The sequence below is a fragment of the Microcaecilia unicolor genome, chromosome 1 (assembly GCF_901765095.1).
Source record: "Microcaecilia unicolor chromosome 1, aMicUni1.1, whole genome shotgun sequence".
Lineage (NCBI taxonomy): Eukaryota > Metazoa > Chordata > Amphibia > Gymnophiona > Siphonopidae > Microcaecilia > Microcaecilia unicolor.
In genome coordinates, this window is record NC_044031.1 from 565,791,416 (window position 1) to 565,805,830 (window position 14,415).

At 43.6% G+C, this 14,415-nt stretch overlaps 1 protein-coding gene across 1 annotated transcript in view; it reads right to left on the reverse strand.

Annotated features, from left to right (window-relative positions):
- The window catches only part of CSMD3 (CUB and Sushi multiple domains 3), a 2,043,988-nt gene that overhangs the window by 14,690 nt on the left and 2,014,883 nt on the right, over positions 1–14,415 (reverse strand). The window contains exons 68-69 of the mRNA XM_030189879.1: positions 6,591–6,703; positions 977–1,064 (exon numbers count right to left, since the gene is read on the reverse strand). Of these exons, the coding sequence (XP_030045739.1) occupies positions 977–1,064; positions 6,591–6,703 (201 nt within the window). The remainder of the gene's footprint in view (positions 1–976; positions 1,065–6,590; positions 6,704–14,415) is intronic.

Sequence of the window (14,415 nt, forward strand, 5' to 3'; positions counted from 1 at the left end):
ATGCAGATCTTGGGTCTGCATACAAATTCTGGTGCTCGACTTTGGATGAACTATATAGAATCTGGGGGTTAGAGGATAATTGTATAAAGCCATGGCCCAATGCTTCCAGGCTATCTCTTAAAGCAGCCAGCAACATGTAACATGGTAGACTCCTGTGTGCCCCTCCCCCCATAGAAAGCTCCTGTTGTGGCCCCTCAAATAGTATCTTGCAATCTGCACCCCACCCAAAAGGATCCCTCCAAGATGCAAGCCCGCATCGACAAGCCCTACCTACAATCCAATAATGGTCTCTAAGGTCCCCATCACAACCCCAAGGTCTCCCCCTATCCATATCTTATACATTTCCTGGGGTCTAGTGAGTGGAAGGAGTGATCCCCAGTTGCTCCTGCCTTCACCGGGAACCAAAATGATGCTGCAACCCCTAACAGTAGTCTTGTGATACTACTGCTAGGTGTCATCTTTCCATATAAGGTCAATCAGTAATTAAATTGAAGGCTGAGCCCTAGAGATAGTACCAAGAGCTGACAGGGCAGGAGCAGAAAAAAAAGGACAGCCCCAACCCCATCTCACAACACCAGGAATCATCTCCCAGGTAAACCCTAGGGGTAGAAGGGGTTCTGAGGACAGAGTGAGTTGGAGGCTCTGAATGGCGGATCAGAACAAGGAAGCACCAAATGAAATGAGGGGGCATGGGGGCATTCATAACTGGGAGGGGGTATCAGAATGGGAGGGTACCTATCATCCTCTTCTATGGATCCCTGCCAATCTTCAGCTAGAACAGACGTACAAGTTTCTTATGTGGATCCTGGCTGAATATCATCAATGACCTATATAAAAGCCAATAGCCAGCACCTGCTTGGATAGACCCAATTATTCAGTGCTGGTTCCTGCGTCTACTTTACTGGCAGTAGTCAGAGCTTAAAAAATACTGACTGTTGTCAGCTGAATATGAAAGACAAGAAAATCAAATAATTACCTAATCTTTGAAGTCCAAATTGTCCATAATCTCTACCCTGTATGAATCCTTGAAACACATATGTAGCTCCATCTGGTTCAGCAGAAACCTGTAAATGAACAATGCACATTATATAGGCAATTCTATAACCAGATGCAAATGCAAAATAATGATCCACAGAACAACTTTAGCCCCCACCAACCCCGATTTTAACTTCAAAAAGGTATGAACACACATTTCTTTATGTAGCTTTTTGCACATATAAGAATAGAGGTTGTTCATTTTTGTAATAAGCCAGCTTTGTGGAGAAAATATTGATGTACTTGAAAGAATACCATCGAATAGCTGTCCCTATAAAAAACTGTAAAGGTTATTGGATAGAAAAGTACCAAATAAATAACATTTAGGGTAATGTTCCATTGTGATCATCAATATACCAGGTATAGTCCGTGGCATGGAAGAGAAGTGGGACTTGGGTAAGATCATATGTGATGACCTTAAGGTGTCCAAGCAGGTACAAAAGGCAACAGTGAAAGCTAAAAGGATGCTTTGGTGCATAGGAAGAGGAATGGCCAGTAGGAAGTAGGAGGTGATGATGCCCCTATATAAGACTCTGGTGAGACTTCATTTAGAATATTGTGTACTATTCTGGAGATCACACCTTCAAAAAGATTTAAAGAAGATAAGTACATAAGTACATAAGTAGTGCCATACTGGGAAAGACCAAAGGTCCATCTAGCCCAGCATCCTGTCACCGACAGTGGCCAATCCAGGTCAAGGGCACCTGGCACGCTCCCCAAACGTAAAAACATTCCAGACAAGTTATACCTAAAAATGCGGAATTTTTCCAAGTCCATTTAATAGCGGTCTATGGACTTGTCCTTTAGGAATCTATCTAACCCCTTTTTAAACTCCGTCAAGCTAACCGCCCGTACCACGTTCTCCGGCAACGAATTCCAGAGTCTAATTACACGTTGGGTGAAGAAAAATTTTCTCCGATTCGTTTTAAATTTACCACACTGTAGCTTCAACTCATGCCCTCTAGTCCTAGTATTTTTGGATAGCGTGAACAGTCGCTTCACATCCACCCGATCCATTCCACTCATTATTTTATACACTTCTATCATATCTCCCCTCAGCCGTCTCTTCTCCAAGCTGAAAAGCCCTAGCCTTCTCAGCCTCTCTTCATAGGAAAGTCGTCCCATCCCCACTATCATTTTCGTCGCCCTTCGCTGTACCTTTTCCAATTCTACTATATCTTTTTTGAGATACGGAGACCAGTACTGAACACAATACTCCAGGTGCGGTCGCACCATGGAGCGATACAACGGCATTATAACATCCGCACACCTGGACTCCATACCCTTCCTAATAACACCCAACATTCTATTCGCTTTCCTAGCCGCAGCAGCACACTGAGCAGAAGGTTTCAGCGTATCATCGACGACAACACCCAGATCCCTTTCTTGATCCGTAACTCCTAACGCGGAACCTTGCAAGACGTAGCTATAATTCGGGTTCCTCTTACCCACATGCATCACTTTGCACTTGTCAACATTGAACTTCATCTGCCACTTGCACGCCCATTCTCCCAGTCTCGCAAGGTCCTCCTGTAATCGTTCACATTCCTCCTGCGACTTGACGACCCTGAATAATTTTGTGTCATCGGCGAATTTAATTACCTCACTAGTTATTCCCATCTCTAGGTCATTTATAAATACATTAAAAAGCAACGGACCCAGCACAGACCCCTGCGGGACCCCACTAACTACCCTCCTCCACTGAGAATACTGGCCACGCAATCCTACTCTCTGCTTCCTATCTTTCAACCAGTTCTTAATCCATAATAATACCCTACCTCCGATTCCATGACTCAGCAATTTCTTCAGGAGTCTTTCGTGCGGCACTTTGTCAAACGCCTTCTGAAAATCCAGATATACAATATCAACCGGCTCCCCATTGTCCACATGTTTGCTTACCCCCTCAAAAAAATGCATTAGATTGGTGAGGCAAGACTTCCCTTCACTAAATCCGTGCTGACTTTGTCTCATCAGTCCATGTTTTTGTATATGCTCTGCAATTTTATTCTTAATAATAGCCTCCACCATCTTGCCCGGCACCGACGTCAGACTCACCGGTCTATAATTTCCCGGATCTCCTCTGGAACCCTTCTTAAAAATCGGAGTAACATTGGCTACCCTCCAGTCTTCCGGTACTACACTCGATTTTAGGGACAGATTGTCCAGATTGTCCAGAGAGTGGCTACTAAAATGTTCAGAGGTATTCATCATAAAGTGTATGGGAACAGGTTTAAAGATCTCAATATGTACACTTTGGGGAAGAAAAGGTAGGAAATGGGAAATATGATAGAGCCATTTAAATACCTATTGTAAAGAAGCTCTGGAATGAGGCGGCATAGGATGAAAGTGAAAGGGGATAGACCCAGAAGTAGCCAGAGGAAATACTTCTTCATGGAAAGGGAGGTGAAATTGTGGAGGTGGTGGACACAAAATCTGTATCTGGATTTAAGAAAGCTTGGGACAAGTACATAGAATCTCTAATGCAGCGAAAAGGAGAGGAGATTGCATGGATGGGCAAGCTGGATAGGCTATATGCTCTTTATCTGCCTTTATTTTTCTATGTTTCTATATGCAATGGCACAAGTAGCAAAATTAAAAAAAGGAGAGGAAACCCTGTGAAAGGATGAAACTAAAAATAAGAAACAAATGAGTAGAGGCAGACCAGGCACTTTCCACGATGAAGAAAACCCAGAGGTTCTGAGATTGTGTCAAACAAATCTGTATATTACAAATCCACACAAAAACCAATAAATGAACACAAATATCCACCAAAAGCAAAACAATCATATGACCAAACAATTGGACTCAACACTAGAGACCTGCATATGAATGGGGTTTGTGGGAATCCTGCGGAGTCTGAGGGATTCCCACTGGAATCCCCTTTAGGACCGCGGGACTCCTCAGGAATGAAGGCAGTTCCTGCAGGGTTCCCGTGGAACTGTACCAGCCTTGCTCAAACTTCACTTGCCACTGCCAGGGTCACTGAGGAGTCAGCTGGTGGTGATCAAAACAAAAGGCTACAACAAAAAAAGGTAGAGCAGTAAACATTTACCCGAAGTATGTAGCTTGTTGTTCCCCATATGGGATTTGCCATTTCCTCCCTCCTGCAACAGTTTGACTTTGCAGTAGCGCCTTCTTCAGTGCAAAAAATCAGCTGAAGTCCTACTTTCATCCACCATTCAGTGACTGCCGAAAGTGTCGATGAGCTTAAGAAAGGGAGGAGGAGGAGTGTCTCCACTCTGAGTCCGCCATTCCCAAAAGGTATGTGCAGAAGGGAATCTCGCAATCTGCACAGGGCAGCGAGGAGCCACAATAAGAAGACACTTTTAGCTGAGCAGGTCCATTAAAAAAGAGAAGCAGCTGAAGCCTAATTGCCCAGTGTCAGTAATGGAGATGGAATAGGTGGGGGAGTGAAGTCCTCTCACCACCACCTATACTAGCTCCACTACTGACAGACACAGCCTGCTTCTCTTTCCCAGAGTGAAAATGGAGTAGACTCACTGGACTGGACACAGGTCACAGGGATCTATGGGTCGGGACCAGCACTGATTGCACAGTCACACGGGCAGCTGGAGAGAGAGAGCAAGAAGCAAAACAACCTGATTTCCTGCATTCATGCATGAGCCACCAGCATCAGAGGTCACCTGTCCTAGTGCCAGCAAATCAGAGAGTATAACAGTGGCTCCCATGCTCCCTTACCTCTACGTTGGGGCTCCATGTGACACGCTCACCCTCCACCTACTTGAATCCATCGTATCAGACCGAGGAGCGCAATTCACCTCCAAATTCTGGCATAGTCTTAACCACTCATTACAAATGAAATTGGATTTTTCCACTGGATACCATCCCCAGACTAATGGGCAGACAGAAAGATTCAACCAAACCTTAAAACCCTTCTTGTGCGTCTATATATCAGCCCTCCAAGATGATTGGGATCAGTTACTGCCGTGGGCTGATTTCTGTCATAATAACCATGTCTGCTCATCTACTGGAGCTTCCCCTTTCTGGATCATCTATGAACTACATTCTCAAATACCCATTCTGATACCTCTGGTCCCAGAGGTCCCCACTGCTGAACAGACCATCATCTCGTTTGCCTGGATTTGGAAGACCTCCTGGCATCTCTTACTCTGCTCCGTCCAACAAGCCAAATAACAGGCTGATAAAAACAGTTGTCCAGCGCCCCGCTTCCAGGTTGGAGACTTAGTATGGTTATCCACACAACACCTGTGACTTAAAAGGCCTTCAGCTCAGTTCATATCCTGTAATCCACCAGATGGGGCGTTTTACTTACCAACTGAAACTTCCTAACAACTTACAAATCCACAATACCTTTCATGTGTCCCTATTGAAGCCATTGGTATTAAGGAAGGAAGCCACGGCTGTTCCCACTCCGCTACCAGAGGAGACAGACCCTGAAAGGGAATATGAGGTCCAGAGTAATCTAGATTCTCACAAAACACATGACAAGTTACTCTATCTTATTCCTTGGAAGGGCTTTGAGTCACAGGATAATCCATGGGAACCTGCAGCTTCGGTCCACGCTCTGGTTCTCATTCGAAGATTCCATTGCCTGTATCCCCATAAGCCCAAACCCAGGACCAGATGCAAGAGGGGCTTTTGAGGAGGGGGTGCTGTCATGGTCTAATGCGACCCTCCATCACTGTGATGCCTCCGTGACTGTCCCATTCCATGCCAGCTGCACATTGCCTCTCTTCTTCGGCTGGGCACTGCCCTCCTAGGTGCGCGCTTGTTCTACAGGCCACAATTTATCAGGGCCATGACAGGAACCTCTGTAGAGGTGCTCTTGGATGATGTCATGGGACCACATGCATTTAACAGAGTCCCTGGGTTCTGTCCAGTGCCTTTGTGACTCACTTGCTTGAAGGCTAACATGCTTCCAGTAAGTTCTGTATTGCTTCCAGAGTGCTAAACCTGGTTCCTGCTAAGCCTTGTTCCTGGGTCCTACTAGCTTTGCTCCTGATAGCCTTGTTCATGTTTCCTACTAGCCAAGCTCCTGAGGTCCAGCCGTACCAAGATCCTGAGTTTCAGCCATGCAAAGTTCCTGAGGTCCATCTGTGCAAAGTTCCTGAGGTCCAGCTGAGCCAAGCTCCTGATTTCCAGCCGTGCAATTTCTCGGGTTCCAGTCTCACCTGACTTCCATTTCCTGCTTTGTCCTCACTCCTTGGGCCTTGGAGGTGATCTTTCTGCCACAGTAGGACGTACGACTGGGGTCCAAGGGCTCACTACTATGAAACATAACAGTTATCGGCAATGCAAGAGATTTTGAGCAGATGCTAAGCATGCCTTTAAAAATTTATTGCACAGGACTGGCATTTACCATGTGCTAATTTTTAGATGTAATACACAGAAAGTGCAAACATTAACTTCACTTTAGTAAAAGGGCCACATAGCTCTTTATAACACTTTTTGCAATGGAGTTTATCTTCATTACAGTGATTATGCCACATATTAATTAGTTATAAAGCACATTTATTTTCAGGCATGATATTTAAAAAAAACAGCAATTTTAGTGGTAAACAAATTATACTTACAAAACCATCCATTGCCCACTCTTCTTCATTCATCTTACTCACAGAAATGTGAGCTGGGGATTTAATTAGATATATATGAAGCATAAGTCTTACTTCATGGCTTTTGTAAACTCCTGTGAAAAACAAAACGTTATTGTTCATTCTGTTACAGTCATAAGCAGTGTATATTAAATATAATTACTTCTATTACACCCACATGGGGGATTTTGAATTCAGTTCTTGAATGCGAGTTCCACTCCTTGAATTAGCTGGGGATGAGAATGTTGTGGGCACAGTCATCACAGTTCCTGAACTGGGTAGAGGGAGGATAAAAGCAGATGGGAGTGGGTGATGGGCATGACACGGGCAAATCAGAGTAGTGGCTAGCTGCATTAGCTAGCACGCAGGGCAGTACTATCGATGGCTGCACCTAACAGAACTGAGGAAAAGGATTTAGGTGGAAAATACATTGAAACCTTCTGCTTGGCATGCAGCGGCAGCCATAAAAACAAACAGAATGCTGGGAATTATTAGGAAAGGAATAGAGAATAAAACAGAGAATATCATAATTCCTCTGAATTGAACCATAGTGAAACTACAACTTGTGTGCTATTCTGGTTACTGCATCTCAAAAAAAGATGTAGCAGAACTGGAAAAGGTACAAAGAAGAGTGAGCAAAATGATTAAGGGGATAGAAAAACTCTCATATGAGGAAAGCTAAAAAAATGTTAGGGCTCTTCTGCTTGGAGAGGAGATAGCTGAAGGGAGATATGATTGAGGTCTAGAAAATCTTGAATGGCATGGAACAGGTAGACACAAATCAATTGTTTATGAAAAAGCAGAAAGACTAGGGGACACTCCTTGAAATTATATGGTAGAGCATTTAAAACTATATATATATATATATATATATATATATATATATATATATATATATATATATATATATATATATATATATATATATATATAATTCAATGTATAGTTAAGCTCTGGAACTCAATTGATGTAGCTAGGTTTAAAAAAACATTTAGACAAATTGCTGGAGGAAAAATCCATAAACTGTTACCAAGGTAGTAGGGGAAGTCACTAGTTATCCCTGTGATTAAGTAGCATGGAGTCTTGCTAAGTTTTGGGACTCTGCCAGGTACTTGTGCCCTGGACTGGCTACTGTTAGAAACAAGATTCTAGGCTAGATGGACCACTGGCCTGACCCAGTATGACAACTCTTTATGCTCTTACGTAGTGTTTGGTAATCGCTATTCAAAACATTATCAATGAGTAATTGCTAGCACTCATTCAGTCTGTTAGCACACCTTAAAGAATTTAGTATACACAAAATTGATTTAATATGTGTTAACCTATGAATGAACAAATGTTGTCAATTTGCATGCATTAACATTTTTAATAGCCATGAAAAATTATAAAATCACATGTGAGACAAACCAAAGGTCCCAAAAATTGAGATAAGTCCAAAATCAACCACCAACAAATCAAAACTTTTGCCTACGCACGCTTCTAAAAGTCATGCATTTGAGGTACATAAATAAATGGGAGCAGTGCTGGATGGCAGGTCATGTATTAAAGGGTACAAAATAAAACAGCAGTATCGGGTTGGGAGTAATACAGTTTGATGAGGCAGTATAAGAACCAGATGAAAGCTAGGGTGCATAAGGAAGAGATATGAGGTGATTAGACAAGCAAACAACTATTGAAAGACAATTAAAACTTTATTTACTAGGCTTTTTTTTTACCATTCTATGTCTAAGGAAACAGAAGTTTAATAAATTAGATCCTTAGTGATTCCAACAGGATTAAATCTTGGTAACACATTGTTTCACCATAATAAATAGTATTCCTTTAGTATTTTCACAGGTAATTCACTAACAACATTAACAGTATTAAATCGACTACAGCTGGTCTAAATCAGCAAGGGACAATGTAACATGGAGCAAAATATAAGGAAGAAAAATATTTTGAAACCTAGTTTAGTTTAATCTGTAAAAATACATTTAAAAATATTAATTCATGAATTTTTTGAAGAAGCAATATCACTACTATGCTGCAAATTTAAGGGTTATTTTACTAAGCTGCGTTAAGTGCTAACACATGTCTAATGCAGCTTAAAATGTTGTACTGTGGGACGCACTCAGGCATCCTGTGGAAAATGCCAGATGTACGCATTCTAACCATGTGCTAAAAATTATTATTATGATTTTTTGAGGGGATGTTTCTAGGGTGGCGCACGGCATTTTAATCACATAGACCATGACTGCCTGGTTACCGCATGAGACCTTACTGCTAGGTCAATGGCTGGTGGTAAGGTCTCAGACCAAAAATAGACAAGCGACAATTTTTCAGCGTGCCTGTAAAAAAGGCCTGTTTTAAATATTTTTGCTGAAAATGGACTTGCAACAAAATGAAAATTGCCCCACATTAATTTTGGGTCTGAGACCTTACCACCAGCCATTGATTGACGTAGCAGTAAGATCTCACTCAGTAACTGACAGTAATGGTCTACGCATGTAAAATGCCGATTAATGCCAGCGTGCCAGAAAACAAAAATATTTTCTGGCTCGAATAATGAGTGCACTTAAAAAATGATATTACCACACAGGTCACGTGGTAGCTGGGCAGTAATTCAGAATTGGCATGCATAGGCGTTTATGGGCTTAGTAAAACAGCTCCTATATTAGCATGTAAAGAAAGGTAGGAACGTTAGGTACTCCAGTGACCGAGAAACAACCATAGCTCTCAAGCAGGGTCAAAAACAAGGCAGAAAAGCCTTTAGAGCAGTTTTAAATTTATTGAAAGATACTTCAGCCTGGATTTCAAGTGAACTTTTTATGTGAAGTTATTTTTTAGTTTAACATACACAGACGGCTGTGGTAACTCAAGATTACAAGTACTCTTCTCAATCATGACCCACCTTGGATAGCCTATTCAATTAAAAGGGAAAAGTTTGCAAAAATCAGACTGGACAATAATCAGAATACAAAGTTCAGTGAGGAAAAACAGCTTTATATTTACCTAAAGAGTTTGGATTATTGCTGTATTAGGGTGCTTTACACTAGTGGCATAGGCAGTCAATTTTAGACAGTCAATTGTGGGTGAGCTTAAGACCAAAGTGGGTGGGCACGAAATTCTCTCTGTCCTCAATCTCCCAACTAAGGCCCAGATGCACAAAACTTTAACGACCCTTTAATGACCCTCTAACGAGGAAATTTCAAACCGTAGCATGCATTAAAGTCCATTTTCCGACGACGCTAGCAGCTAACGAAAATGGAATGCAAACGAGTAACTTACATCAGAGGAGGGCGGGCCCAAGAAGAACAGAGAGACGGAGGAGGCAGCAGTAATCGTCGATAATTGGGTGGTGGGGTGAAGAGGGGTTGGTGGTTGAGAGGCTAGGATAGGGGAGGGCAGACTTATACGGGGTCTGTGCCGGAGCCGGTGATGGGAGGCGGGACTGGTGGTTGGGAGGCGGGAAATACTGCTGGACAGACTTATACAGTCTGTGCCCTGAAAAAGACAGGTACAAATCAAGGTAAGGTATACACATATGAGTTTATCGTGGGCAGACTAGATGGACCGTGCTGGTCTTTTTCTGGCGTCATCTACTATGTTACTATGATAAGCTGTTCTTGCCCGTGCAGCGCCTTCACACAGAGGTGAGAGGCACTGTGCGGGCCGGTAAGGCGGGGGGGGGGGGGTCTGGTGGAGGGGGGGAGCGGTGGCGACGACCTCAGGGGGGTGGGGCACAGGGGCGGAGGATGGCGGGAGGCGGAGCTCTGGTAGAAGGAGAAACAGAGACACAGGAAGGGAGGGGGACCGGGGCTGATAAACTTTTCAGTTTTGTTTTTATTAATACGGGCAGAAGCGGGGAGCAGCGGCGACCTGGGGGGGAGGGGGCAAGGCTGTCCATACAGGACGCTCCTGACGAGCGCCTTTGCCCCCTCCCGATCCTTTTTTGATGTATGTTTAGTTTTATATTGATGCATGGGGAAGCGGAGAGCCACGTGTTTGTGTTTTGTTGTTGTTGTTGTTGTTTTGACGTTTGTGGCATGTGCAGAGCAACCAGCATAACGCTTGGCTGCTCTGCGCATGCTTTAGGGGCTGATTACCAAGGGAGATTACAAATCTTTGATACATTGTACTTTTCAGTACCACACCGAACATGTGCGACTTTTTTTTGTGCATTCTTCGTTTTTTCAAATTCGGTAAGCACTTTTACGTTTTAGATTTTTTTTTTACATTTGGTTGATGCATCTGGGCCTAAGTGAAAACAAAGCATGCATAGGGTGCCGGTATTGGTGGCTCAGGGACACTGCTGCCGACTGCTGAGATTGGTAGAAGGGAGTTTTGGATGCCTTTGGAGGAAATCCCCACCAGCCACTGCAAAGGGCAGGGCTGGTGTTAGATATGCTGAGGCCTAAGGCAGAAATTAAAGAGAGGGCTCCTGATCTCCTCCTCTCCCTGCCCCCTCCCCAATCTCCTCACCTGCCATTACTACCACACATCAACAGACCCTCACCAAATATAGAACAAGGAATCACAAATTAGGAATAAAAATATTTCAACAATCATTTGCATTGGAACCAGACAAGAACTGGGTCCTAAGATTTTATTTTCAACACGTAGATATGAATTTTCTGGGACAGAAAGTTGTGATTTTTCCTAACTACTATAGAGCCATTCAGCTTACGCAGAAAGTTTTTTTTTAACCCTGAAGCCACAGCTTTTGGCATGTGGAGGGTAATTTTTCCTGCAATTTCCATAAAATAGATGCTCACACATGATTTTTACAGGTCCTGCCCAATTTAAACATTTTCTTGAAGCAAATTTACTTCCATTCCATTCTGTCCCCTATTGTAAACTAACTCTCGCTTTAGTATATAGAGCTGGAATGTTTGTTATAAGTTTCTTCTATTATTCTTTGAATTGTGTCTAGTTAATGAAGAGCTCCTGCTTAACAAGATTTTCCTTTACTCTCTCCTTCACAAAGTTCCTTCTTTTTTCTTTATTACTGTGGTATGTTTATATGTATTCCTTAAATTAGGACATGTTTTTCCTTTTCCTTCGAGGTCATTGGAAAGTTGGCTTATTGTGTTTTCATGTAAGGAATATTTTGTTTTAGTCAAGTTTGTTCTTGATTTAAGTTTGTAAAATTATAAATATATTTTAAAAAAATGAACAAAAGTTTGAATGTGAACCACAAGAAGTTGAACTCGGCAAATACTCCAACACTACATAAAAAATTGAAATGCATTTCTTTTTTTCTTTTTTTTTTTTTACTAAATATAATAAAAAGACATCTGCCATGCACATTTGTCAAAGCTAAAATATTCCAGATAATAAATTCAAAACATAACTCTCTTTTTCTCCCTTTGTTGTTTGGGCATTTTATTTTTTCATCTTGCTTGTCATAGTTTTTCTCTTTTGGTTTCCTGTCTGTCTTCTGCTAATTCTCCTTCCAATGGCTGTTGTCCATTTGTCTTTCCTCTACTGTCCTGTCTCCTCCTGCCTTGCTCCATTCCCTCACTGCACTTGTCTTTACCTTTCCCTTTGTGTTCTTTCCATCTTTATTTTTTTCACCTCTCTGTCCAATAAAATTTCACTATCTTTCTCACTCTTCTCCATCTTCTTACTTTTTTCACTTACCTATTAACTTCCTGTTTCCTTTTCTCACCCCTAGCTCTCCCATTTCCTATCTCACTTCTTCTCCAGCCTCCTATTCCCTTCCATCTACTCTCCATTACCACATTTATACTCTCTGTGTTTGCTATCCTTCTCTCTCTCGTCTCCTTGCCACACCCTCCACTTTAGCCTCTCCCATATAGTTCCTTCATTCTTAGCATCTCGCTCCCTCTCCCACTCTCCATCCTTATACCCCAGCATCTCTCTCTCTCCAATCCTCATAGCTTGGCTTCTTCCTGTCCCTTCAACTCCACCCTCAGTATCTTTCTGTACCACCTATTTTTCCTCTTGCTCCTACCCATGGCCCAACATCTCTTCTTGTTTCCCCCCACATGTGATCAAGCATCTCTTCCTCTCTCTTTCCTGCTGTGCTTCCTACCCTCTCCCTTTGTACATCATCTCTCCCTCTCTCTTTCCTTTCTCCCTGCCCCTGTGGTCCAACATCTCTCACTTTTTTATTCTCTCCCTCTCTTCTACTGTCTACCACCTCTCTCAGCCACTCTTTTCTACTGCTGGATCCAGCATTGCTTCTCCTCCATTGATCCTTTCCTCCTGCTGTCCAGCCATGTCTCTTCCCCCATGGTATGATCTCTCTCTCTCTCTCTCTCTCTCTCTCTCTCTCTCTCTCAAACATTCCCACTCATGCCTACCTTAACACTGTCTTTGTTTATAGTGTTCACTGGCAGCAGTGGAGATTCACCCATGCCACCTGCAGCTGACAATGTAGCCATGCAGAATCAGCAAGTTTTAACAGAGAGGGCAGAAAATAGCAGATGGAAGGCTCAAGGGTCAGCCACAGGTAGAGTGAGCTGTCTCTATATCAGAAGACATATGTTAAGATCGACCAAGAGGAGATATTCGACTACATAGGTCTCCAGCAACTGTAGAGCCCAACTTGTTCTCTCCCCCAATGCCAGCCCTGAGAAGGGTGCACCACTTCTGGGTGGGCCTGAACTAGAGGTCTGCACGGGAACGGGGTTTGCGGGAATCCCGCGGAACCCGCGGGAATCCCGCGGGTTTCCCCCCCTGGCCAGCGGGAGTGCCGCGGGGACGGAACGAGACATGCGGGAGTCCCGTGGGGATGGAAGGCATTCTTACGGGAATCCCGTGGGGACGCTACAATACTGAAAGGATTGAGAACACACAGACCCTATCTCCGCAGCTAACTTCAAGGGCTATGAGGGAATACAAAAAGACTGGCTGCAGGCTATTAAAGAGTTAATTACCTTGCCACACTGACAATAGCAACAAACTGTCCCAGGTGGTCTGATTAAAGTATGCAAACTTCCTGTGCAAGTTTGCATTCCCTCCAGCCACGCACTTGAAACTTTCATCTGCTGCGAGAAACTGTGAGCAACTACCGTATTTAAAGCTGTTCCTGTCCAGAGCTCAGAACATTTTTTTCCCTTTACCCCTCAGCACCCCCCCCCCCCCCCCCCCCCCCCCGCATACCTGGGCAGTACATTTCATTCTGAATCACAGCTGGTTTGTGGTCACTCCTTGGTGAAAAAGAAAATACAGTACTCGTTTCTCTTCATCATTTTTGAGGTTTGCTGCTCAAGCTTAGCTCTTACTGATTAGAGGTGCAGTGCAGGGGAACATGTCTTCATTGCTGGTCAGATGTCATACAGCTCTCTTTACTGGTGTCTGTAGTTCCATGGAAAACAACTTCTTGCTGCAGCCCAGAAAGTCTGCCTTGACGAACCCCTGGAGCTCACCTCTGCTCAGGATCACGACCATGGTGCACATAGCTCGTTGCAAAATCGCAGCGGTGATCCATTTAAGCTACAGGGGCGGTTGCCCCTTCCTTGGCTGTCACTGCCACCTCTGAATCCTGCGCTTTAGGCTCACACTCACAGCCGCATGGCTAAAGAATGCCACACACGCAAGCAAAGCTCGTCCGTACCTTCGCGAGCCCGCTACTAGCACACTGTAAACCTGGTAATATCAGTAGAGCAGGAGCAGCAGCAGAAGACTCAAATTTCAAAGCATGGCTACACGAAGATTATTTCAAACAAAGCATGCCGTGGTTACACTTTACTTTCTGTGCTGCTGGTTGGCCCCTTCTTCTTTTAGTGGGCGGAGACACCAAGCTCTCCTCCAATGAGGCGCCACTCAGAGTCAGAGAGCAGGAGAATGAAAGTTTCTC